Here is a 26,373-nt window from a genome sequence, read left to right as displayed (position 1 = left end):
CTCCCAGTCATTAAACACTTCAAAATCAATAATTCTCACGTTTCCTGGTATATAAAGAACGCACCATTTCGTGTAGTTTGATACACATTTCCTGATTTTAATTAAAACTCTGTTAAAGACGAGGCTTTAAATCAAGCGGCTTTAAAGAAGTGGCTGGACTCATTCTTTGCACTGATTGCAGTTTTCAGGCCGATCACCGATCTTTAAAAAAACCTGACCTGCTAATTTTCATTTTGACCTGTTATGATGCTTTAATATTTATTTAATTTTTAATATTTAGGAACTGAAGACGTTTCCGTTCTTAAGATCTTATGATTAATATTTTAAAATGAGTTTTTATTGTTTTTTAGATTGGATAACGCTTTTATTGTCATTTTGCTGCACTAAAGTCCGCTCTAAATAAAAATGATTATTATTTAATAACAGTTGAAGAATGTGAACACTTTTTAAAATCTATTTTGAATCAACTTTACTTCTATATATTTTGTCTTTGCACAGATCTGTTTGCTTTTTAGGCTTGTAGAGATTTAAGATTGTTAAAATAAATTATTTTTCATTGTTATTGGTAGAAAAAATGAAATATTTTTTTAAAGGAGGAGTGCACTGATTGCAGTTTTCTGGCAAACTGATGCCTATTTATTTATTTTCTGGAAAGTTGCTAAATATAGAGACAAAGTTTCTAAGTTTATTGATTAATTGGGTGACTACAGACGCACAGACCTAACTTTTAGACTTTTGCAGCTCGGTTTCTCATCAAGTATCGGCCGATTAAGAAAATCGGTCCGTTTTATTGGTGAGCTCCCAGTTATAGCCATTATAAATCAGTATTGGTAAAGAAAAGCCAATTGGTTCATCTCTAATTTTTGCTATAAATTAATTCTAAAAATATGTAACAAGTAATTTTTATACATATTTTTAATCATATTGACAATACAGCCTGAAAACTGCACTAAAAATGTATCAGAAATGCAAAATGTAGAAACCGTGATGTGATTAAAGCTCTATTACAGCTGCAGATATATTTGCACAGGAAAGTGCTTACGTGTTGCTTCTGAAAACTGGTGTCATGTTTATTTAAGGCCGCTCTTTTCCTGTTGCCGTCTTCCTCTGTGTTTTTATTTATTTATGCTGGGCCTCTGCCACCGGCCTGTTGAATGCACCCATGCTTTACTTACACAGGTTTGTCTCGAGCACGCTTTCTCTCCTTGTGCACAGCCTTTCTGCATGTGTGTATCTATAATATCCTGCAGAACTATATTTAGCTCCTAACAGAGTTTGCAACTTGATCCAAATTGTCTCTCAGGGCTGCTGAGAGCTCTACGTTTCTTTCCTCTGGAGGTGAAACGTCTCACTTTCTAAGAGCTGCGAGCATCTTCCTGTTTTCTTTTTATTCTTGCTGCATAAAAGTGCAGCTGAACAGCTACTTGTAGCCATGTTTTTAAGTACTTTTAAGGACAAATCAGACGTGAAATGATCATTTTGTGTTAAAAAATGTATATATTTGTGTCTTTTAAAAGCAGCTGCTGCTGCATCCACACAGATTTGTCGAGCTGCTGACAAAGTGACTCTTATCTGGTTAGGTGATCTGAGAACTTTGGGGTGAGTTACAGGGAGTGCCGCTAAGGTGCGCTATGAAAGAATAATGCGACACTGAGAATGCCTCCATGCCCAGGCATTGAAGTTTTAGTCCAATGAAATAAAAAGCAGGGCCTGAGGGCGAATTCCCCAAAACATAAAGCCGATCCGACTGTGACACCTGCATTGTGTCGCATATTTTCATACCACTGCTGTTGTGCTTATCTTTTGCATGTTTTGCATACAGAGCAGCCAACGGAAACTGCTCCGCCAGAAACGTACAAAAGCTGCTGATGTCTTTATGAACAGCAGACAGATTCAGAGCCCAGGCTGGCTCTTTAACTTGATTTTGTAAGGTTGGGTGAGAATGACGCAAATTTGAGCCACGATGACTCCTGGAAACACGGAAGAGGATTAGAGCCACTGAAAAAAATATTAAAACATTTTTGTTCTCAGAATTCGGACTTTACTCTTCCACGTTTGAGTCAGAATTTTGAGAAGAAATGTCAAAATTCTGACAAAAAAGGCAAAATGTTGAGAAAAGTCAAAATTGAAGAGTCAGATTTTTTAAAATAAAGTCCATAGAAATCGGAATTGAGAGACAAAAAGTCGCAATTGGGAAACAAAAAGTAGCAATTAAGAGGGAAAAAAGTCTGAACTGAGAGGGAAAACAACAAAAATTTTGGGGAAAAGTTAAATTAAAAGTCAGTTTTCTTAGAAAAAGTCAGGATTCTGAAATTAAATCATAATTCTGGAAAAAAAAAGTCAAATTTGAGAAAAATAAAAAAAATTGAATTTTGTTCAAGAACTATATTTGTTTGTGGCACTTTGAGTGCTGTGCCATGCTTTCACAACCATATAAAAATGAGTAATACATTGTTTTTCTTTTTAATAATGATCTTTATCGTTATCACAATAGAACCACAAATTATCGCGATAAAATTCCGATATTGTCCAGCCTTACTCAGAGACGATATTTCACAGTAACATGTCCTGGATGACACCAAGAATTGCTAATCCACCTCATTTGCTTTTGCTGTTCCCCTTTATATCTCTTGAGTTGTTGTAATGTTAGAAAGCCAAGCAGAGAGATGTTGGAGTAGGGGATACAATCCCTGCCCATTATGATCAATGGAAGAGATGGCTCCAACTTCCTCTGCATCCATGAACTTTTTTCAAACGGGTCATAGTTCATGTGCTATTTGCACTTTTCAGATGCTAATCAGCCACTCCCATCTGTAAAAACAATTTGTTGCCACGGTTACGCATCCACACACACACACACCGTTCCGAAAGTAAAAGGAGTAGAAGCTGCACAGCATCCAGAACCAGAGAGAGTAACTGTCAATCATGCAACAAGAAACCATTATAAACAATAATTAGAGCTTCATGATGCAGTTTGTTGGTTTTTCTCCAGATAAAATCCTGATTTAAAATGCACAAAAGTTTCAGGTTGTGACTTTGAAAAAAAAAAGTGAAAGTGGAATGAATATTTTAAAACTCGCACTCCGCTCTTTGTTTTGTAATTAAAACACAAAGGTCAAATGAAGGCTATCCTGGTGTAAGACTTTCTGCTTTGACTGTGGCAGAGGTTTCGTTCAGAACCACGTTTTGGTCTCGGTTGTTGTTGCGTAACGCCTTGTGCAACGTCTAATGATTTACAGAGGAACAACAGTTAGATCATAGTTTGGTTTTGGCACTTTGCTCTAATTAGACAATGTTGAAATGTCAATATTTACTATGCATTCCTGTTTCTGCAGTGCAGAAAGACGAGATCTGGAAAGGATACATTTGTCAATTCAGTAAAAAATCTATTTTTTTTATTTTGCAGCTCTATGTGCTGCTGCATGCGTTTTGCAGGCTGCTGCTCTCTTAAATCGACAGCGAGGTGTTTTAATCTGAGAGCTGACTGGCCTCTGCCCATCAGTCTCGTTTTCCAGCTGCTTCTGTGCCATAATGCCTGCCTTCAGTCCGTAATGAAGCTGCAGTTAAGTCTTTTTCCGTGCTCCATTTGGATGTCTTCCCAGAATGTCTTGGAGAGGATACAACCCTTAACCCCATGTGCAAAACAAACCCGGGTCTTCCCCGTTCCTGGAGCCATTCGCTGGGTTCCTGAAAGCTTCTTTACACTTTATTTCCATCCAGTTATTGAAGGAGTTGGTGTGGAAATCGCCAAAGGTTTTTTTTTTTTGTCCTCCATTTGGTTCTGGCCACAACAACAAGATTCTTTGCCTCTGCTTAATTCGCCTTTTTCTGTATGTTGTTCAGTGGTTTGCTTTGGTGTCAAAGAAAGGTCAGTCTCGGGTCACGTTTCCTGTTGTCACTGCTCACTGAAGCTGTTGGCTGAGAGATTATGTAACGTACAGGAAGTAAGGGGAAAAGGAAGCGCATTAAAGCCTAATAAAGCACTTCTAAAGTGTGAAGTTGGTCCATTAAGATGGTTTCGAACTGGATTTCTCCAGCTTCCCAACCGCTTTAAGTTTAGACATTTCGCCGAATGTTGTTCATTAGTGGAAATCAAACCAACAGACCAAATTAATAGAATAGCGATTGTCTTCATTGTCCGATGCAGGAAATTCAGGTGTAACTGCAACATGTAGGATCACACAAAAGATCAAATGGTTAGAAGTACAGAAAAATTTGATTCTATAGACGCCGTTCCATGTTATTGTTTACATCTGGAAATTTTATGCATGCGCCCAACCCCGGAGGGCAAAAAGACGATTCTTTTGGTTGCCATCCGTAGCCGCGCTGCTGCGGTGGAACATCTGCGTTAACGAAATGAAACCTGGAGATGCAGGTATTAATTCAGTGCAGTGCGCCACAGCAAAGGGAAAAATGATGCAGAAAAACCGTTGATAACTCAAAACCACTCATTCTTCTTCCATCTTGCTCTCTGTGTCGGCTACGCTACGCACGGTCGTTGCCATAGTAACCGGCCACAACACCACTAATGTATAAAGATTCAATACCAAAAAACACGCAAACACTTCCCACACAAAGAACAGAATATTGAGTTTTTACAGTTTCATGTTTTCAGGCTTGATGGTTAGTTTGGTTTATTTTTATTTTTTAATAAGTGATCGCTGTGGCAGATTAGCTGCCGTTGCTGTGGTGGTAGATTAGCTAATCTAAACACCTCCTTCACTGATGATCAGTCAGAGGTGGTGTGTGCGTCGCCATTTTTTTTTTTTTCTTACTGAACCGAAACACCGAATTTCACAGCATCATCTACATGTTAAAGTTGTCAAAGTCAAGCTAGCATAACTGACCTGCTGCCCTCTAACTCGCCTTTTTTTCTTTATTAAAACTTTTTTCTGAACTTATCTAGTTGTCTGCATCCCTTTTTCTTTTATATATGATGTATACATTTAAAATTTAGTGCTTTATGTTGAAAACGTGATAGTGAAAACCAATGGTAGTCATCGTAGGCTCGATTGCTGGGATCTTGCACACTTGCTGCAATGGGTTTATAGAGAATTGCAGTTCCTAGTCCTGGGAATTCTGAATTGATTTAAAATGCCCAAAAAACAATTACAAAATCCGTTTAAGTTGTGCCTCTTTTGTCTCTTGACATTTGCTTCCCAGCAGACTCAGAGTTTTGGGTTATGAACCATGTTGCAATGCTTTCTCACAGTTTTACAGAAACGTTTGCTCTTCCTGACACTCATTGACATATTTACCTTGTGTGTCTTCACCTTTTCTCCATTTCCTCTGTGGTTACTCCGTCTAGGGTTGTCACGACACCAAAATGTCATACTTGATATAATTTTCGAAACTGGAGCAGCCTTTCTTGAAAGCATATGGTTCTTTCTAAGAAGGATCCGAAAAATATATCCACTCACTTTAAAGTGTGACTGTTTTCATTGTCTTGAACAGGTCAAAACTGTTGAGCATTGAACAGTTCAACATCCAGATTTCTGATTTCATGTACAGAGCATATAATGGTATAAAACCAGCCAATCAAATGTGCTGGAACGCAGCTTTGGTTGCTAGGTAATGCCCTGAGCTTTGCTGGGGTTGCTAGGTAACGGCGCAGTGCCTGCTGATTTGTGACGTTATATTCCGGAGATTTTCATTTTTTTAGACGCCAAAAAACATAGTTATTAGGTCTGTCGCAATAAATCAACTAAAAGACGATCAATCATTTCCATTTTTATCATTTATCGTTTTTCACTTTTTTCTCTCTCTCTCTCTCTTTTTGTACCAACCCGGATGCCAAAAGTGTTTAGGTTGGTACTTTGGGCTTAACTAGTCCTTTTCTTGATGGAAAATTTCATTTAGAAATCTCATGATTCCTTGCATTTGTTGTTTCTTTTGCTTTGTTTAATTATTTTGGATATTTAAGATGTCTTCCAGTCCAGTTCTAGTGCTAAAATGTTCTTTAGAATTGAAAATGTATTGATCTTTGGGAATGAGTTCTCATGTTATTATATTAAATGTAAATGGTCTCAAAACAACAATATAATCAAAAATATTACCGTGACAGACGTGGAAATTATTGTCAAAAACCAGATAGGTGGGATTTTTTAAAAAAGCAATGGAAACCCAAATGGAAGTACAAAATGTGAAATTTGCATAATATTTCCTTTCTAATATATTGGTTCCAAAATCCAATTCTGTTAGACCTCAAAGGAAATCGTTAAGGACTTAACATTTCATTTCTAGTTCAGCGTTCAGGTTTAGTTCTGTGATTGAAACTGCATTCTGGTGGATGATGTTTAGCTATTTACATGTTTTTAGAAATGTTTTGTAAATTCCCTGAAAACTGTTCAGACAGAAGAAACGAGGGGCCTTGAAAAGTTTTTTTTACTGTAAATGTTTATTTTTATTCCGTAACGGGTTAGCTCAGTCCTTCACTGGGGATTTATGTAGTTATCAGTCACATGTTGTGTTAGCCGTGGCCTTTTCCCAACAGACACCAGATTCAGCCCACTTTCCTCCTCCTCCGGCTGGCGCCACGCAGAAATGCAGTTTGCTGACGATCTGATGTCTCCGCTTTGCGTCCGTGTAACCGTATGAGCCCCTGCGTCACGTTATTCATTATTAATTCGTCAGTGCTGTTAAACACTTGGGCCTCTGTGTTTTCCTGTGTTGTTGATGCACGCTGCAGCAGAAGCTGCCTTGGCGTCGGGTTTTGTTCTCTCTGGTGGCCCTGACTTTCCAGGACTCTCTGCGTCTATTAATAACCGCTCTGCGTGACCCACTGGGACTAAACGGGAGCGCTTACCCCCTCATGGATAAGCGGCAAATATGTTTGGTTTAATCCCATTTCTGTCAGAAAACAGCTGTAATGTCTTAATAAACTTGTGGTATTTTATGTCGGAATCTAGTGGCGTCCAAACTTCTTGTCAAGTCAAAAGTGCAACAATTTGGTTTCAATCAAAAATGAAAGAAAAGTTGGTGACATTTTTTGCCTCACTCAACAATAAACATTCATTATTTTAGGGTCTTGTTGTGTAAAAGAAATCTTTTTTCCAAATTTTTAGCAATAAATGTGACTCGTATCCACTCGGCTTCTTTTGTGTTGTTACGATATCATCGGCTCCTGTTGCTGAATAACTTTACAATTGATCGATCCTGTGTGACGTCAAAGTTCTTCTTCTGCACATCTGGGTTGCTTTTGGATCGTAGATCGTTCACACAGAAGCCTGATTGCGGTTGAATATTATTCTTGGTATGAAAAAAATCTGATTCTAGAAAAAAACGTAGCCTTAAATAAGAACAGGATTTGGGTCTCTGTCTTTCTCTGAAAACAGTTTGCCATATTTATCAAAGTTTAATAAATCAAGTAAATTCAGCTTTTAGGTGCATTCATTTTTGCTTTTTAGAACTATTGGTGAAGATTTCTGGTTCTATTTACTGTAATTAAAAAAAAAAAAAAGCAACAAATGTAAATATTAAACCATGCATTTAAATTCAATTTGTCAGTAAAAAGTTCTGCTTGGGTTGCTAGGTAACAGTCTGGGCTTGGCTGTGGTTGCTAGGTAACGGCACAGCGCCTGCTGATTAATTCTGGAAATTTTTGAATCTCACTTTCTAGCCTCCAAAAAACATTCAGTTCCTGGGTCTTTGGCAATAAGCAATAAATCAGTTAATCACATGATTAATGAAAACGACACCATCCATTTACATGATTTATCTTTTTTTCTTCTTCTTCAGTTTGGTGCTTTGGTCTCAACTAGACCTTTTTTTGAAGGACAACTTCATAATTATATTTGTTTTATGTTGTTTTTTTTATTTGTTTTGGATGTTTAGAATCTCTTCCAGTTCCAGTGTTAAATGTTCATTAAAACATTTTGTATTTTGAGAATCTGTTTTTGCATTATCATGACATTATATTACTTGTAAATTGTCTCAAAATAACAATATTATTGTTTGTTGGAATAACTTCTGGGAGAGTTTATCATCCAGAAAAGTTTGTTATTGTGACGGGCCTTATTATGATGCAGCCATCACTGTGTTTTATGTTAGAAACTGCCTGCCGTATTTAACAAATTAGTTGATACGGCAAGCAGTTAGTTGAAATTTTATTGAAGGTTTAGAAAAAGTCTAAATACATATCCATGTCACACCTGGCAGATTTTTACGTCAAAAGACATCACAGCTGTATTTTCCTTCTGCATAAAAACTAAGCCCCTTTTTTCAGTACATGAATTAAAGAAATAAGGATTTTTAAATCCATGTTTAAGGAATATAATGTGTACTTCCAAGACAATATACCTGTCCAACTTTATTTTTACATCAACAGATTGGGTAATTGATCAAACATCCTGCTTAGCAGTGAATTGCCGTTTGCTTCTATTACAAAATTTCTGAATGTTGGCTTCTTTTTCTGTGCTCACTCATTTTAACACATGATGATCATGTGATTTGAAAATTTTTAAACTCATTAAATTATTTCCACTTATTTGGTTAGATCCATCTGGACAGGATCCCATTTTTAAATCGAATTTGCTCCGGAACGACTTGGACGAATGTCAGGGAAGCATTTTCCGTCGCTGCGCTGTGAGACTTCACCTTCTGGGGAAGAAGTTTATTCCCAGATGACGCCTCCGATCAGAAGCAAGTTTGGTGGCATGTTTAATAAAAGACGGATCAAAAAGACAATAAAGCGGAGAAAAAATTATTTTGTAGGAGCAAACGGCAATTACATTTTCATTTTGTTTACCTGGTTCACAGACGAAATAGTTGATTGTATGAAAATGCATGAGTCAGTTTTTTTATTATAGCTGTTGTATCTCAGTTCCAAAATATGCTGATTAATTCCCAAAGAGAGATTATTAGCTGAGATGTTTGAGCTTTATAAAATCAGAGCTTCCTTTTTATTCCAAACATATGGATCTAAGATTATTCTGCTTGTTTCTGCACCACAGAACAGCTGTTTTGACATCAAAACTGCTTCTGTTTGCCTCACATTTTGCCCGAATAACATTATTCTTTTGATTTTTCCTCCTTTGTTTCTGCAACATTTAGAAACTTTTAGTGGCCTCAGAAATTGAGCACAATTATAAGAGTTGTGACTAGTGTCTGGTCCATTTATGCAGGTAGAGGTTCAGTATAAAATGGGGATGTGTCAATAAATCGGGCCTGATTTTCTTTTTTATTTTGAGTGATGACCAGTTTGCAGATACTCAGTCATGCTCCGCCATGACAGACGGCTGTAATTGTCACCGCACTGTTGCCAACTTGGCAACTTTCTTGCTATATATAAATAGCATAATGGCCTACTCAAAGTCCAGACATAGAAGTGGCAAGACGTTGTGGCACTAGAGCTAAATAAGCAATTTTTTTTTTTAAATGATAAACATGTTGTTGAAAATGCTGCTGCATTTTAACCATCAATATTTTGGATTAATTGGACTGCAAAAAGTGCCCAATAGGAGATTTTATTTCATTTTTTGAACAAAGTGAAGGTAAAACCGACACTTTGAGTCCTGGGAATAACATGCTTGCACTTTTTTCTTAAATTTAAAAAGTTTTGAACATTTTTGTACTGTTTTGATTTAATTACAGCAGTGTGGTGTTCTTCCATCAAATGGCCTGTTTTTAAGGCATTTATGCTGATCGCTAACTGGATCAACTCCAGTTAATCGTTAACTGGATTAACTAAATTAGTTTAGGATTATTTCAGTCATCGATTAATCAGGTTAAACAGATTAATTTTGTCGGGCTTAATTTAAACATTTCAATCAGTTAAAAATTAAAAGGTATATTTTAAATGCAAAATGTGTATATTTTGTGTACAGTTTTGGCTTAATTACTGCTTAATTCAGCATATGCCCTCCTATTTTCAATCGTTATACTCCAGTTAATGATTAATTGACTACTACTGGATATTATTTTAATGATCGATTAAACCAATTAATTGTCTCAGTTTTAATTTTAACATGTCACTAATTTATTAGAACTTATGACCCAGGAAACAATTCATTATTATTATCATCTCAATCGATTAATAATGATTAATGGATTATTGAAATAACTTATTACTGATTATTGAATCAGTATTTCAATAGTCTGAAATAATATATATTTTAAAATATTATTGAAATAACTAAAAGTGAATAATCAGACTAATAATCTTAGCCTTAATGTCCACAGGCGTTTTTCATTTATTCTGATTTTGATATTTTGAGGAGGAGGAGAAAAACCCTTTCAGAAATCAAGATGGTGCACAACCAGTCTAAACAAGACAAAGAAGTGACTCAGAGTGGATCAATGCTTCAGCATGTGGCGCCATGTGTGAGAAATAAACAGCTTAACGCTTCTGTGTTGTGCTTGAGGTGAAAACCTTCTGGCCCTCGTGTATTCAGCCCACGTTATTTAGGTGGAAATAAAAGCAGACCGTTAAATTACATCTTTCTAGTCGTCTCCTTGCAAAAGTTTCTGTCGGATATCAAAGCGGTTTCCCAGTTCAGGGGTCTGTTTTTAACATTTACAAAACACTTGCAGTAAAAAATGCGGGTTTCTCTGTTGCGAACAGAAGCAAAGGGTAATAGTTTTTTCAAATCAGTCGTTCACAACAACTTACCAGAGAAAATGGATCCCAGTGTGAAAGGCAGTAAAGAAACTGCTGATCAAGTCAACAAAACATGAAAGATTTAACTGTGACTGGCCTGGTTCTGTGTTTCAGAACCAGTAAAGAGCGTGGATCATTGAATTAAACACGGAGCCAGTTGGAACTGCAGCAGACCTCCCAGTTCAGCTGGATTATCTGATAACAGAAAACCATTTGATCAGGCTTGGTTCATATCAGATATTAATAACAGTTTAGCATTTAGTGGTAAATGCACATGTCCTGATTTGTTTCATATTAATTGTTGCGTCCGCAGACAACTCCCACTGGTTTCAGCCACAAAGACGATAATTATCTCTAGTCTTGGTTTGGAGAATTTTCCTTAAGTTGCGTCTGCCTTTACGCCTTTAATGTTAAAAATGATACTTGTATTAGTTTTCCTAGCATTTATGATCAGTTTTCCCATACAAAGATTTCAGTAGTAGCGGTTAGATTAAACTTTTGAATAATAAGTAACTTCTGCTGAGGAATGGACAATAAATCAATAATATATATCACAACAGACATGTTATCAATATCAAGACATGACACATCTGGTAGAATATTTAATGAACTGCTTGTCACTGCGAGCCAACCGAGATTTGTGGCACTCTTTGGTTACCTAGCAACAACCGGCTCTCTCACACTCTGGTTACCTAGCAACAACATGTCGAGTAACTGGCGCAGCAACAGCTAAAAGTTTTGCTACTGTGTCTCATAACTGCTTATAAATAATAAAAAAAATACAGTGTGTAGTGAAAACTGAGGATAAAACAGGAAATGTCACGTCAGTTTGGCAGTATTTAAAATTTTTAAAACAAAAAACTAATCAGTAATTATTGATATTGATTTTTTTCAGTCATTTTGCCCTGCTCTACATCTCCTAATCCCACCATATGGTCACTTGTGTTCTGCCTTTTAGATTAAAGATTAGTTTTAATTACTACTTATGCTTTTTATAATAATTGTGATGTTATTCTTTGAGTTAGATTTTTATGTATTTGGCCAAATTTGTGTAGTTAAGTACTGTTGACCTTGTAGGTGTTATCTTTGTTTAGCAAGACAAATTGCTCATTTTCCAGGGACAACAGATGAAAAATAACCGTTTGACTATTTTTCGCTAATTGTGGCTTTCATGCCACAATTAGCGGAAAAGCGATAATTATGGCACTTTTACAAAAATGTTTATTAATGTGTATTAATCAACCCTACCAAATAAATCAGTATTTTTGAGGTTTTATTGATTTCATCAATATCGGATTAAATTGCAGTTTGTGTAGCCAACCACTAGATAGAAATATTTTCTTTTTTTGCAATATTTAAAAGCTTTCATAATTGTTAGTGACAGAGTTTATTTAGCTTTTTCTTGAATTTGTCAATTAATTAAAGTTTTTCTGTGGAGCCTTTAGTGTCAACCAGATTTCCTTCCTGATTCTCCAAACTGAGATTGTTCCCATTGCTTCCTATAGCAGGTAAGCTACTAACAAGCTACAGATATTCCACAGAACCCCGCTACCTAAAATCTTTCTATTCAAGACATTGGACAGACGACATTTTAAAGTGCATCATTATGAAGTAAAAGTTATTGCTCCAAGTTGTTCCAAAAACATAAGACACATTATGCATGTTATAATTACAAAATACGTAACATTTCTTTGCCGGGCGGCTGTAATTTACTGTAATACTTTAATATAAGGAAATGAGAGGAGAGACACTTTTCCACTCAAGTCGTCTTCATATATTTTCTGTTTAAGTAGCTGCTCACACAGATTTGTTTGTTGTGCGGAAGCCTGAATGAAAAGCAGGGTTTTAGCTGGATATCCTGTAATTGCAGACGGTACACAGCGGACGATTGCACTAACAGAGAAGTACTGTTCTGAAATAATTGTAGTTGTTTTACCCATATTGCCGGTTGGAGGAGCAGAAATCACAGATTGAACAGAAAGAAACCAGCGGCCACTGAAACTCTGACTCTTCTTTGGGTATTTCGCTTCTTTCTCCCTGTTTGGTTTGCGATAGTTGTTCATTATAAAAGCAGATTTTTTGTTAAGTTTTGCTAATATATATTCATAAAATTTAGCTGCAGGATGCTAAGCATACTTTTGTCCTGACAGTAACTGAGTTATGAGAGTGCAGATTACTCAATCTTTCTTAGAAAATTCACCACAGATAAATGTTGAGGTCCCAGAGCAGCTCTGCTTTTCTTTAGTTCATGTGCCAAATTTAATGGAGGATCTGGATTTAACTTTGTTAGCCTGACAGCACTGTGTAATGTATCCTCCTACTATATTGTTTTTCTTTGGCATTTGCATGTGAAGAGCATCGGGTACAACAGACTCAGTGACGGTAAACAGACTTTAAACACAAACGTTTTCTTGATTTGCTCTGATTTAAGGTAAACAGGACGCAAAGTTAATAGTCTGTCACTTAAGAGGTACTTTTTAAATCATATCAGCACTACGACTTTAAATACATTTATATTTTTTAGATTTATATAAAATTTTGTAAAATTAGGTATTAAAGTTCAAATCAAAATATCTTTTGTCACTGACACTTTTTCAGTTTTTGGGTTATTTAGGATTAGAAATGTTCAATGAAGTAAAGGGGAAAAGGGCCAACTTTCACCAAATTATGCAGAGAAACGGTGAGAAGGAAAGGAATTGGTTACAGCCTAAATGACCATAAAAGATTCCCTCAACTGGGACGTTAAGTTGAATTTTACAGCCACGATATTAATGTAGAAAAACTGAAGATCAGCCAGATTGAATGGATTTGTTGAATATTACTGTAGGAATGACAGCAGTTATAAGTCATTTGCTAATTTCTTAAATTCCTCAGAATTTAATGAACGCAGATGAAACCAATTAAGTTTGATTTAATTTTAGATTTCCATCTCTGAAAGATCGCAGACGGGAATCAGAAATTCATTCATCTGTTTGCCTCGGGTTTCTGCAGTAAGACGAACTGAAGTGAGAAAAAATAAAACGGTTTGACGTCATACCCTTATAAAACAATCATTTAAAACAAACTATTTAATTTCTAGTTATTGGAAACAGTACATAAGAGTCTACATGAACAGTTTGCACTGCAAAAACACAAAATCTTACCAAGTATTTTTGGTCTAGTTTTTAGTGCTAATATCTTTTTCAATGAAAAATATGGAACCAATACTTTTTTTTAATCGATACTGAAGAATTACTGACTTAAAACAAGCTTTTATATCTTTCTGAAAAGCTTCTTATGAGAGACGAAAAAAAAAAAAATTACATCTCTGCAAACAAAATTGTTCTTTAAAAAAAAAAGAGCTAGTTGAGACCAAAAACACCAGACTGAAACATTTTATCATTCACATTTTTGGTAGGAAGAGAAAAACAATAAATCATGCAAATGGAAATTATTGATTTTGTTTTAATTTATCATGTGATTAATTGACTTATTGTTTATTGTGACAGGTTTACATTAATCAGTTATCTGAGAAATCCAGTAGCTTAAAGTCTTTCACATTTCACAATTTGTTAATTTATAATTTTTTATGTACACCTGAGTAATCTAAACTTAAAAATAAATGGTTGAAATAAATCAGTAACCTGGTTCTCCTTTAGTATTGAAATGCTGAAAAAAAACAACTTTTAATCTTTATTATATTTCTGTTTTGCTTTTGTTTGTTTTTTAATGAGAGGAAAGATGCATTTTGTTGGACGATAAATTGCCCTAGAAGTTATTGCGATAAACGATAACATTGTTTTGAGACGATTTTCAAGTAATGTAATAATCCTGGATGACATTCTTAAAGATCAATAAAGCTTGTATTTTAATGAACATTTAACACTGGAACTGGAAGACATTTTAAATATCCAAAATAAATAAACAAAAACAACAAATAAAATAAATTAAGTCTCTGTAAACAAAATCGTCCTTCCATAAACGAGCTAGTTGAGACCAAAGCACCAAACTGGAGACTTTTATCACCGAGTTTTTAAAGTCTTTCACGTCTCAAGCTAAAATTCATCCTAATACTTTATTTTTATTTTTATGCATTAGCCTTGATTCCCTTATCGCGTCTGCTTCGGCAGAGCCGGCCGTGACCTCGGTCCGCCGCCGCTCGTCTGGCGTTCATCTCCTCACAAGCATCCCCTCGAAGGTCAGCGTCTTGATTAGTCTGCTGCCTCCTCCTGTTGTTGCACAAAGCCAGTGACTCACACTTTGTCAACAGTCTGATCGTCCGAGTTAATGAGTGACGAAGCTTTTGGCCGACCGAGCAACCGGCCGGCGCTGAAGCTCCGCGCCGAATCCGCCCGGTGTTGGTTAATGACTAATTGCTGTGTTTACTGACGCCCAAAGCCGGTGGAAATGTTGGTTTATGTCTTTCTTGATCTGCTATTGTTTGCCAGAAACAGGTGTGGGAGGGTCTTGTTGAGACCTGTTGATGGTTTTTATCTTTAATTTTTTCTCCCTGTGACACACAGATGAAATTATATGGGAGGGAAAAAGTGTGTAGAATCTGTTTTCTGTGTGTGAATTATGTTTATACAAAGTTACAATCAGAAATGCTGATTGTTTTTCACTTTGCTGAGAAATCTGCAATGGGGACACTGCAAAAACATAAAATGTTACCAAATATTTCAGTCAAATTTCTAGTGCAGATCTCTTATTACACATTAAATAAGAGAAAACTAACTTAAAAACAACTTTACAGCAAGATATGAGTTTGTTTTAAGTTAATAATTCCTTAATATTGATGAAAAACAGGCAGATTTTTAAAGTATAACATGGAAAATTGTCTTATCACTGAAAAAAATCTGCCATTGAAACTTGTGCTTTTTAAAGTCAATATTAAGGAATTATTAACTTTAAACAAACTTTTTTATCTTAACATTTATAAGTTTGTTTTAAGATAGAAACTAGACCAAAAAAAAACACTTTGTTAGATTTTGTGTTTTTTGCAGTGTATAATATGTTTCACACTCCAAAAACACAAAGTATTTTTGGTAGTTTTTAGGACAAATATGTTGGTACACTTTAAATACCACAAAACCAATTTAAAAGTACCTTTTCAGCAAAATATGGTAGCTTGTTTAAGCCAATAATTCCTTAATTTTAATAAAAAGTTCTAGTTCCACCGGCAGTTTTTCTTTCCCTCAACGATAACAGTTTTTCCATGTTATGCTAAAAATAAAGAAATTAGTGACATAAAACAAGATCCTATATCTTGCTTAAATCCTCTCGTAAGTTAGTACACTTGAAATATGAAAAAACTGAGATATTTACACTAAAATCCAAAGACTCTTATTTTTTTCCTCTTACAACACCAGAAAAATGTCTTATAGTTAAAATAATCTGCCATTGGAACTAGTACCTTTTTAAAATAAATATTAAGGAAATATTTATTTAAAACAAACTATATCTTTCTAAAAGTTACTTGTAAGTAGAGTTGGGTTGCAGCTAGTTGCATTTCTGGCTACTTTTTACTTTGAGTAGAAATATGTTTTAGTAGTGCTACTTTTACTTGACTATAATTTTTGGTTTATTTCAAGTGTACTGTGAGATTTGCAGTAGAACAGGAGTACAGATGCTTGTTCGTTTGTGTTTTTGCAGTGCAGTCCTTATCATCTGGCCTCTCCATGCAGGCAGAATAGATTAAAAGCAAACGCAGACGCGCTGATGATGTCTGAGTGAGTCAGAGTCTCAATCAGGCTCTCAGTTTGGGGAAACCGAGGGAGAGGTTGAGCGCTTGCTGGAGTTTTTGTGGTTTGCAGAGTGTCTGGCAGGGGGGTGGGACCTTCAACACTGCTGAGCTACTTCTGAGTTTCAGATCCCTCCCCCTCCTCCTCCGAGCAGCACTCACTTTTGGCTCAGTTTCTCTTAAAGGGCCAGTCGCCCTGCGGCGCGGCGTCTCCTCGGCCTTGCCGTCTCATTATCTCTCTTGTCTCCGCACATAACTCTTGATGTTGACCTCCGGGCTGAGGACGCAGACAGATAGCAGCGGCTCTAAAGGTTGCTATCTGCCTCATCTGATGACATTCCTCCCCTGTTGTCCTCCAGGTGTGTGTGTGGTCAGTGAGGCGCCCTGCAGAGCAACATGGCAGCATGTCAGTTGAGCGTCTAGGCGACTACAGGTGAGTGAGAAAACTTCAACTCCCCTCCTCCTTCTTTCCCAAGGTTGAATTGTCTGATTTCTTCCTTTATTCCCTTTAGGATGCAAACAATCGATTAGTGGTTTATTAGATTAAAATGAGTTCCGATCGATTAACTAATTACGTCCGCTTGAGGCCGTTTTTCAGTGTTGTAGTTTGGCCGCCATCCAGCAGAGGGCGCCACTGGTCATCCTTAAACGGAGCCGTTGAGACAGAATCAAAGATGGCGCCGGGAACTTTCCAGAACTTGGACGATAATTGGTCCAAATAGAGCTCGGTTTGGGATGGAAAATGCACTTTTTGCGGTTTTGTTTTGAAATGTAAACACGCGACCAACTCTTTAAGTTATCAGCTTTAATAGCGCTTCATTCAGCCGAGCTGCGCGACGGAGTAACGGCAACTTTATCACCTAAAAATTACCGATGTGCTATGAAGGTGAGGTTGGCCGAAAAGCGGCAGTGTAAACAATTAAGATAAAAACTGTAACATGATGCCAATAAGCAGTTTATTTTAAGTTCTGTCGTGAGTTAACGCACTTAATAGAGCGAAGTGTTATTACTCCTTCAAGTGCAACTACGAACTACTTCTGCATGACTGTTACGGGGGATAAAGCATTTAACATATTTTGTTCTTTGATTTTCTTTTCAGCAAGTTAAGAAGTTCTTGTTTTGTTGTAGTTTATAAGTGTCAAAGTTCATTCATGTGAGAGAACCACAATTTTCTGTTCATTCAGTCAGTATTTAGCGCAGTTGACACAAAATGTTAAAATTTAATGCATATATTTTGTAATTCACCATATTATGAAAAATTTAGCCCTTTGTTATGGGAAGAGGTTTTGCCCTCTTGATACAAGGTAAGAACTCTTTTTGACAGAAATGGCAGCTTATCAATTAGTCCAACAGTAAGATCATTCAACTTTAGACTAATTCATTAATTGATAACCAGCATCCCAACATCTTTTAAATCAAGTTTATTTGTATAGCATGTATAGTTTAAAGCGCTTTAAATCCTAAAAACGTCATAAAGTCATCAGTTATGGAAGGAGTACTGAACATTACATTTTGTGTTTATGTTCTAGTGTGGCCTGTGAGCGATGTGAACTCCACTAGGGGCGCTGCAGCTCTCCTCACCAAAGCGTCCACCTCCATTCGGCCGTTCAGATGCACACCGACAACAAAGCGGCCAACCATGGCAAGCAGGTCAGCAGCGACGGCCGCTCCCAGATCCCAGGCGTGAACCAGCAGCAGCAGGGAGGCGTTCCCGGCATCCATGGAGCCAAATCCGGACAGGTTTCCCTCAGCAACCCGGGTCAGAAGGCGGTGGCGGCGGGGCAATCGGTGAGCGGAGGGATGCTGAAAACCAAATCGAAGCGGGAGCGGAGCGTGTCCATCGACTCTGGCGAATCCAGGAGCGGCGCTCCTGCTCCTGCGCTGGAACCAGATGCCAAAGGAGGTGAGCTGTCTCACAGGGGAAAAACAAACAAACAAAAAAACTTGGATTTTTATCGATTTATCAAATTCTTAGTTTTTGAAGATTTTCATTTTTGAAAATTTTTTTCATTTGTTTTCTCCAATGCACTCCTTGGGTTTCCATAGTTCAGTGCGACATCAACGCTCCTGTGGCGGCCATCTTGTTTGACAGCTTCTGTTTATTCGGACTTTTAATAAGCAATTTCCCAATGGATGTCAATAAAGTATATCCTATCCTATTTGTGGCATCAACTAGCTCACTCACTCTTTGGTTACCTAGCAACTCATTCGTTCTTTGGTTACCAAGCAACAACCTGCTGATCAACTGGCGCAGCAGCAGCTTAAGATTTCTCCACCATGCCTCATAACTGCTTAAAAATAAACAACAAAAGCTGGGATAAAACAGTAAAGGTCACATTACCAGTTTATTATTTCAAATATTTAAAACAAAAAACTAACCAATAATTATTTTTTGTGTTATGAAACTCTTATATTCTGATATTTATTTCATTCAAGTTGTCTAGCTCTAAAGTAAAGTTGTAATATTAGAACATGAAAAAATTCATTTAAATGAGGAATTTTGAGCATCTTATGAAGTTATCCAGAATAGAAATACTTCATCTTTTACCACATTATTATGAGTAGCAGGACCTTAAATGATTGAGCAATGACTGAATCTATTTCAAAGAAGTAACCAGATGAAATGAGATGGATCCTGATTAAAGCATTTCTCAATTTTTGATATTTTTCTGGTAAAATTGCGTTTTTATTCTGCCATTATTGTGACCTCATAATTAATCTCATAATTAAACGCTACCGTATAACAGAAGGAATAACTGAAATAAAAGCCACTTTCTGAAAATATCTTCCATCATTTGTAGAGAATTGATTTAAAATCTGAAAAAATCAGATTTATTTTTTAGCCATATCGCCCTGCCCTGTTCAGGTCTAAATTTACACTTCCTTTAACTTGCTATCAGCAACATCTTTACCCGAAATACCAGATTACGTGCATTCGCCTCCTCCACAGCAGGAAGTGAACGTAAGGACCGAGAGGACGGATGAATTTGTTTTCTCTCTCGTTGAAATGCCCTGACCTTTCGCCGAAGCGTCAGAATTTCCCCTTAACTCTTTATGGTGTGTTTCACATCCAAGACATTCAACTGGTTTCTGTTTGCTTGTAGGAAAATAAAATAAGTGTCTGATTTGCATTTGTTGTTGTATTCAAGCTTGTGTTTTGAGAGTTTTGGCTGCAGATCACATTAGTGTGTTTTAGTGAAACTCCTCTCTGCTTCCTGCACAACACACACTCGGGCTTTCATCGCTACAGAGGACATCTGTTCGCATCGGTTTCCTCGACGCCTGCGCTAATCATTGCCTCTATAATAACATCATGTTAATTTGTGGTGACTTGCTTTCTTTGTCTCCAAATAGAAGAGGGAGGCGAGTCCTCACAAACTGTGACTGTAAAAACTGATTTGAGTGCTGTATGCAAATTGTGATATGCACATTCTGAGAAAACAAAAAACCCACTCGAAGAGGTGTGGCCTCGGCGCTCGAAGGATGATAAATGAAAATAAAAGCTCCCACTGACACGTACGCACAGCTACAGCTATTCTCCTAAGATTTACCTTAAACCGGTTGAGCTTCTGGCCTAAAGCTTCTCTGTCTGCTACTTGCAAAAACACAAAAGGTCATAATGTTTGTCTGACGGTGTAAAAATCCTCCTGCTGCTGTCGTCTGTTCTGCATTGTATAAACAACTTCCTCCTTTACTGTACTTTTGCACGCTGTGGTTGCTCAGACTCGCCCCGCTCGTGTTTGGAAAGCTAGCCACACTCGGTAGCACTGTACTCAAGTCTGTGAACTTCTTCAAATGTTGTCACAAACGTCAACGCTTCTCAAGTGGATTTCATGTGGTAGACCAACACAAAGTGGAGAGAAAAAGATGGAAGTTTTTAAAAACAAGGTCTGAAAAGTGTGGTGTGCTCATGTATTCAACCCAATCCTCCTACACAAAATCGACTATTTAAATGTAAGATTATATGATATAAGATTATGGTACAACTGAAAACCAACCAAACAGGAACAGATGAGACCCATGGTGACACAGACCGATTATTGGAACAACTAATTTAGTAATCGATTAATCGCTATACAGGCCCAAAAAAGGCCATTTGCTGAAACAACAAAATTAAACCAAAATTGCATTATAGCAGGGATGAAACGATTAATCATGATTATTAAAGTAATCGTCAACTAATGTTATCAAGTAATTGCTAACTGGAGTACACAGACTCGAAAAGGACGATTTGCTGAAAGAACAAAACATTCAGAGCTGTAATTAAGTCAAAACTGCAGGGCTGAAACAGTTAATCATAATTATTAATCGTCAACTAATTTTGTTATCAATTAATTAACTGGAGTTTACAAATTCAAAAAAGACCATTTGCTGAAAGAACAATAAGCCAAAACTACATTACAGGATGGCTGAAACGATTAATCGTGATTAATTGATTATTAAAGTAATTGTTAACTTGTTTAGTAATTGATTAATCGCCAACTGGAGTAAACCCTACAGTGTAAAACCGAAAGTGATGAGTTCTCCCCATGTTTATGTTGGAAGTACATTAGTAGCTGCATCTGCATCATTTGCTTCAAATTATCAAGAATTCAACAAAGAAATGCTGTTATTGCATTTTAGGAGGGCTGAAGCGATTAATCGTGATTAATCAATTATTGGGACAATCGTCAACTAATTAAGTAATCGATTAATTAACTTCAGTATACAAACCAAAAAAACGACTATTTGATGAAAGAACAGCATATTAAGAGTAGTAATTAAGCCAAAACTGTACAAAAATATATACATTTTGCATTTAAGATGAAAACCCTTCTTTGTCTCCAAATGTGTTCTACCCTGAATTCCTCATTTTTAACTTTTAAAAAGGCCATTTAAAAAAAATCTCATATTAAGCATGTTTTGCTGTCCGTTTATTAATCTATAAAATGATCAACAGAGTTGTTATTTTTCTAGCTGCAGATGCATATTTTGCTCAAAAAATGATTAAGAAATGTAAAAAAAAATTTTTTTTCATTTTAGACAATAAAATTAGTATTTTCTTATTCAAAAAACTAATTGAATTATTTCCATTTAAAATAATTTTTCTAATATTGTATATTGATGCTTACATGGTTAAATGTAAAGTGAAGACTGTGGCAACATTTTTTAATCCAATTAATCGATTAATCATCTGAGTAATCGTTAGTTGCAGCCCTATATTTTAGGTAATGGCATGTTTTCTTCTCTAAAAAAATTAATCAAATTATGTTTATTTGCATCTTTTAATGTATTTCTAATATTATCAAACAATTCTGATTGGTTAAATGAAAAATCTGCAGAATGTGCCCATTTTCCATCCGATTAATCGATCATATTGATTATTTGAATAATCGTTAGCTGCAGTTCCAATGGTGACTGGTAGCCTAAATGTAATTCTTTGGGCTTCATTGAAGTTCTTGGTGGTTCCGTAGGCCGGGTGAGGTTCACCGTCCAGCCGGTCAGTGACCCCAAACATGCAGCCACGGCTACAGTGTGACGGTTTAGATAAGAGTTGCACAATATAATAAATCACAATACTCATTAAAAGTTCAATGTGTGAGAAATCTAAGCCAGAAAGGAAGCTTAAGTGAAATTTCTGGTCGGTTGTACCCTGGAAAAAAGTATAAGGAAGATGTAGGTTAATCAAAGGATATTTAGTAATGTCACAATTTCCTGAGATTCTGTGTTAGTGGCTTAGTCAAAACCTAGATCCAGCAGATAATCAGTGGAACGACTGAGAAGTTTGAGGAATCTTTCTGGTCAGTCTGATTGAGCTTCAGCTGTTTTGCAGAGAGAAATGTGCAAAGGTGGTAGAGAAATACTCTGTGGTTTGAAGCTGTGACTGCAGAGAAATCTGTGCACTGATGAATTTCATACTTGGATACAAAAACAATCTTGTCTCCCTCTGCAAATGTCTGAAAATCCACCACTGCTCCCTTTTTCTCTGCTGGGTAACAATAATCATCCCACTGTTGCTAAATTAACAACTTTTCAGGCTAAGAAATCTGTATCGGCAGGTCAGGCTTTTAAAAAATTGGTGATTGGCCAGAAAACTGCCATCGGTGCACCATTGTTTCTATGAAGTCCTGACTGAGGGGCCTGAATATGCACACCACACTTTTCAGATTTTGAACTGATGGTGGTTTTTCTTCCATTTCATTACGGATCACTTTGTGCTCGTCTGACTCAGATTCCCAAATGAAGTGAACATTTGTTTTACTTTAGCAAACATTGCAGATTGCCATTTGCATTAGTTTTATTATTTAGCATTAAAAATGAGTTTTTAGTAATTCTTGGATATTACATTTAGTAATGTAGACATTGTTTTGAATGAAGCAAGTTCTTGTGTGAATTTTTAAAAATATTCTTGAGGATTTTCATAGCTTTTCTTGGTATTTTCTGCTGTTTTTCAGTAACATTTTCTAGCAATCAAATGTCAAGTGTTAGAAATTGTTTTATTTTCTTATAGAAAATAAACCAAGAATAGTTTTTACCACCTTTTGTTCATGAAATGCATCAAAGCTGAAACCTCCCACTTTTACCAGATTCTTTGTTTTGACTCTAATAAACTTGAGAGAGATACTGTGATCCAGGCATGGACATTTTTATGGTCCATGTTTCTTCTAGAAAATTATTTTGATATTAAATTTGGTATCAGAAGATTTTAGTTAATTTTTGACGTTTTTGTATCAGTCAGATCAGTAAAACTTGACATTAGATGTTTATTTCCATCTTGTTTGTGTTTTAGGAGCCTGAAGGGATTGGTCATTTGATTTTTGTTTGGTCATTTGACAGATTTAGTGATGCAGCAACTGAAGTCAAAAGGATGAGGAATGATGTATGTGATGCTGGTAAACATCTGTTATTGGCCAAAACGACCATACTAATATCGGCTATCGGTATCAGCACTAGTTGTCTGATTGGTTCATTTTTGGTTTCTGCCATTAACTTTTGAGTTAAAGCTAAATTTACTCAGAAGTTTTCATGTTTTGGAAAGAAAAATCTCACTCAATCTGGATTAGAGGAATAAAATAAATCAGATTTAAAAAAATCCCTGGTCTTTTTAGCCTGGCGCTTCAGTTAAGATTAAAGAAAATAAATGAAAACTCAAGTGAAATCATAAGAAAAAACTTTCTGAAAGTCTAAAAAACTATCAGTAAGCTCTCTTTAAACATTTTGCACCGTCCTGCATGCGATGTAAATGTCTAATGTGCATTTCAATGCGCTCCAGGCAGCTTGTATTTCCCTGCTGCGCCACCGTTCGGTCAGGCAGCCCAAACAAAGTCGGGGGAAATCCCCAGCTTTAGAAATGACACATTATACTTCCACCATGTGGCCTCCGTCAGTTTGATGTCTGGAATAACTCTCCTCCAAGGTGTTTCTGCTCTGTCTGCAAGACAACTCGACTCACTCTGCTGCAGTTCGTTTCAGCCTTTAATTCTTAATAAAAACGGGAAGGCAATTGGAGGAACAGTTGGAGAAGAAATGTGGTCGAAAACAATTTAACAACCGATAATTATTTCCATCTTGTTGCCGTTTGATTTTGGAGGAGTGGAGCTGGCTGGTTGGGTGGCATTTGTTTGGTCATGTGACTTTGATGGAGCAAAGGATTGTGGGCTGTTTAACCGAAGCAGTCAGTGGTTGGTCGTTTTTCTGTTCCGAAATGGCAGAAAAATATAAAATAGTTTTTTTTCTTTTTGTGTAAAATCTACTGTTGCCATCTGTGCAACTTTTTTGCTGGGTTTGCGGCAGTCGGGTTTTTTAAATGTTGTTGATCAGCCAGAAAACTGCAATCAGTACACCGCTACTGTGTTTTTTAAATAACGGCTGTTATTAAACTGTAGAGGAATAGGTTGGTGTAATATTGGCCATTAACACAAACAAGATGTACAGCTCTGGGAAAAATTCACAGACCATTTAAAATGATCCGTTTCTCTGATTTAACTTTTTATAGGTAAATGTTGGAGCAAAATGAACTTTGTTCTTTTATTCTATGAAGTACCGACATGTCTCTGAAATTCCAAGCAAAAATGAGAAATGGTCAAAATAATTAAAAAGAAGCGGCGCTTTCAGACCTCAAATAATGCAAAGAAAACAAGTTCATATTCACTTAGAAACGACAATACTGATGTTTTAACTCGGACATCAGTATTTGGTGGAAGAACCAGGAGGTTTTCAACGGGTTCCCTGCAGTGGACTCATTCTTCCAGAACCAGCCTTTATCAGCTTGTTGAGCCTTTTAAGACCCGGACTCTGATTCTGCTGCTCCACAGTTAATGGCAGATTTACAGAAGATCTGAACAACCTCGGCTTCCTCATGAAGCACATCCTGCTTTTTTATCTTTTTATATTTTCTCGTCTCCAGTCCAGTCTGTTTAGGCGAACTTCACTGCATCACACTGGACGTCCATAATGCAACATAATGGACGTCGTTCCCGTTTTAGTGACTTTTAAAAACAATTGTTTTGTGAAAAATCAGTTTTGGAGTTGGTGGTCTGCTTTGAAAAGCAGTAGAAAGCCTTATGGGGATTTATAATTATTAGTTTGGAGATTTTTAGATTTTCTCTCCCTAAAATGTACAGTTGTAGTTTTCTGGCCGTTTTTCTTCTTCCTTCTTTTCCGGTGGGCCTCATCCTTTTCTGTAAAACTAAAATCTGATTTTAATTTATTAAATTTGTCTAAATAAAGCAGGTGTTTTGGAAGAAAGCAACCCAAATCCTGTTCTCACAGTAAATAAATCAATTGATCGCATGATAAATTAAAAGAAACTCAATAATTTTCATTTGCTTTGTTGTTTTCCTCTTTTCTTTCTTTCAAAATCTGGATGATAAAAGTTTTCAGTTTGGTGTTTTAGTCTCAACTATCCCTTTTTTAAGATAATTTTGTTTACAGAGGCTCTGTAATTCATTTTATTTGTTGTTTCTGTTTATTTATTTTGGATATTTCAAATGTCTTCCAGCTCCAGTATTTAAATGTTCATATGAATTTAAAGGTTATTGATCCTTGAGTTTGTGTTCTTGCATTACCACCCTTATATTTCTTGGAAAATGATCTCAAAACAAAAACATTATCATTTATCGCAATAAATTTATCATGACGACAAGTTTACTTACAACTCAAAGCAAACGTAAAAACTCGGCTGTTTTTGTTTGATGCAGTAAACTTTAAAAATCCTTTTAAAGTTTTGGACCTGGTTGACTGAAATCCATTCAGATGAATTTATTTGCTTGTTTTTTTTTGTGTTATTTTTGGCCCACACAGTGCTGCTGTTGATGTTGATGTGTTTTCTCGTCATCCAGAGGGTGTGATGCGCAGCAAGCGGCGCTGCGTTCTGACCAAGAAGCAGCCTTACAGCGGAGACGAATGGTGTTCTGGTCCAGACACGGATGACGAAGACAAGCCGCACTCCCAACGTAAGTCTGTGAAATCCTCACCAACGCAGCTGTAACCATGGCGATATCAATGAATCTTAATGTAATTACAGAAATCTCTGTTTTTATATATAGAATCCATATAAGCTTGGGGGGAAAAAAATGTGGTTTTAGCTCCATCTAGTGTTGAACTGTTGCAACTAAGTGGATGCTTGTTTCAGCTGGAGAGAAGCTGAGCTCCGGTTCTGTTGGTTTGTCAGGTCCGATCCCAGGACATTCGGACCGCCTTCCTGCTGGAAACATGGCGGCTGAATCCGGGGCGGCTGTCATCGGATCGGGACCGGCGCTGAAGGCGGAGCTGCCGCAGCCTTCACAGCAGGTGGTCTATGTTTTTACCACCTGCCTGGCCAACAGGTGAGACGCATGTTCAAGATTTTAAAAAATAAAAAAGTTCCTACAGGTGATTAAAGTATTTAAAAATGCTTGAATTTTAGGAAAGTTCTTAATTTCTTCATAAAGTTATAATTTAATGTTTGATTAAAAACCTAAATTATTTATTTACAGTTCAAATCAGATATTTTCACACACCTAGTAAAAAAACTTTTTTTTTACTGTCTGAAATAAAATTAGACTTAAATTTTCTGTTTTTTTAATGTCAGAATGAC

The 26,373-nt window shown here is 36.5% G+C and overlaps 1 protein-coding gene across 2 annotated transcripts in view; it reads left to right on the top strand.

Moving 5' to 3' along the window:
- The window catches only part of bcl9l (bcl9 like), a 36,768-nt gene that overhangs the window by 3,109 nt on the left and 7,286 nt on the right, over positions 1 to 26,373 (top strand). The window contains exons 2-5 of one of the 2 annotated variants that reach the window (XM_008426438.3): positions 16,676 to 16,749; positions 17,846 to 18,219; positions 25,637 to 25,750; positions 25,969 to 26,122. In XM_008426438.3, the coding sequence (XP_008424660.1) occupies positions 17,928 to 18,219; positions 25,637 to 25,750; positions 25,969 to 26,122 (560 nt within the window). In that variant the 5' untranslated portion in view covers positions 16,676 to 16,749; positions 17,846 to 17,927. Of the gene's footprint in view, positions 1 to 16,675; positions 16,750 to 16,961; positions 17,203 to 17,845; positions 18,220 to 25,636; positions 25,751 to 25,968; positions 26,123 to 26,373 lie in introns of those variants that run through there. The other variant, XM_008426439.3, reaches the window with a different exon arrangement.

This window comes from Poecilia reticulata, chromosome 13, assembly GCF_904066995.2.
Source record: "Poecilia reticulata chromosome 13, P_reticulata-male-v2, whole genome shotgun sequence".
NCBI lineage: Eukaryota > Metazoa > Chordata > Actinopteri > Cyprinodontiformes > Poeciliidae > Poecilia > Poecilia reticulata.
The sequence above is the reverse complement of the archived record's forward strand: the minus strand, read 5'-3'. Positions and strand labels throughout refer to the sequence as shown.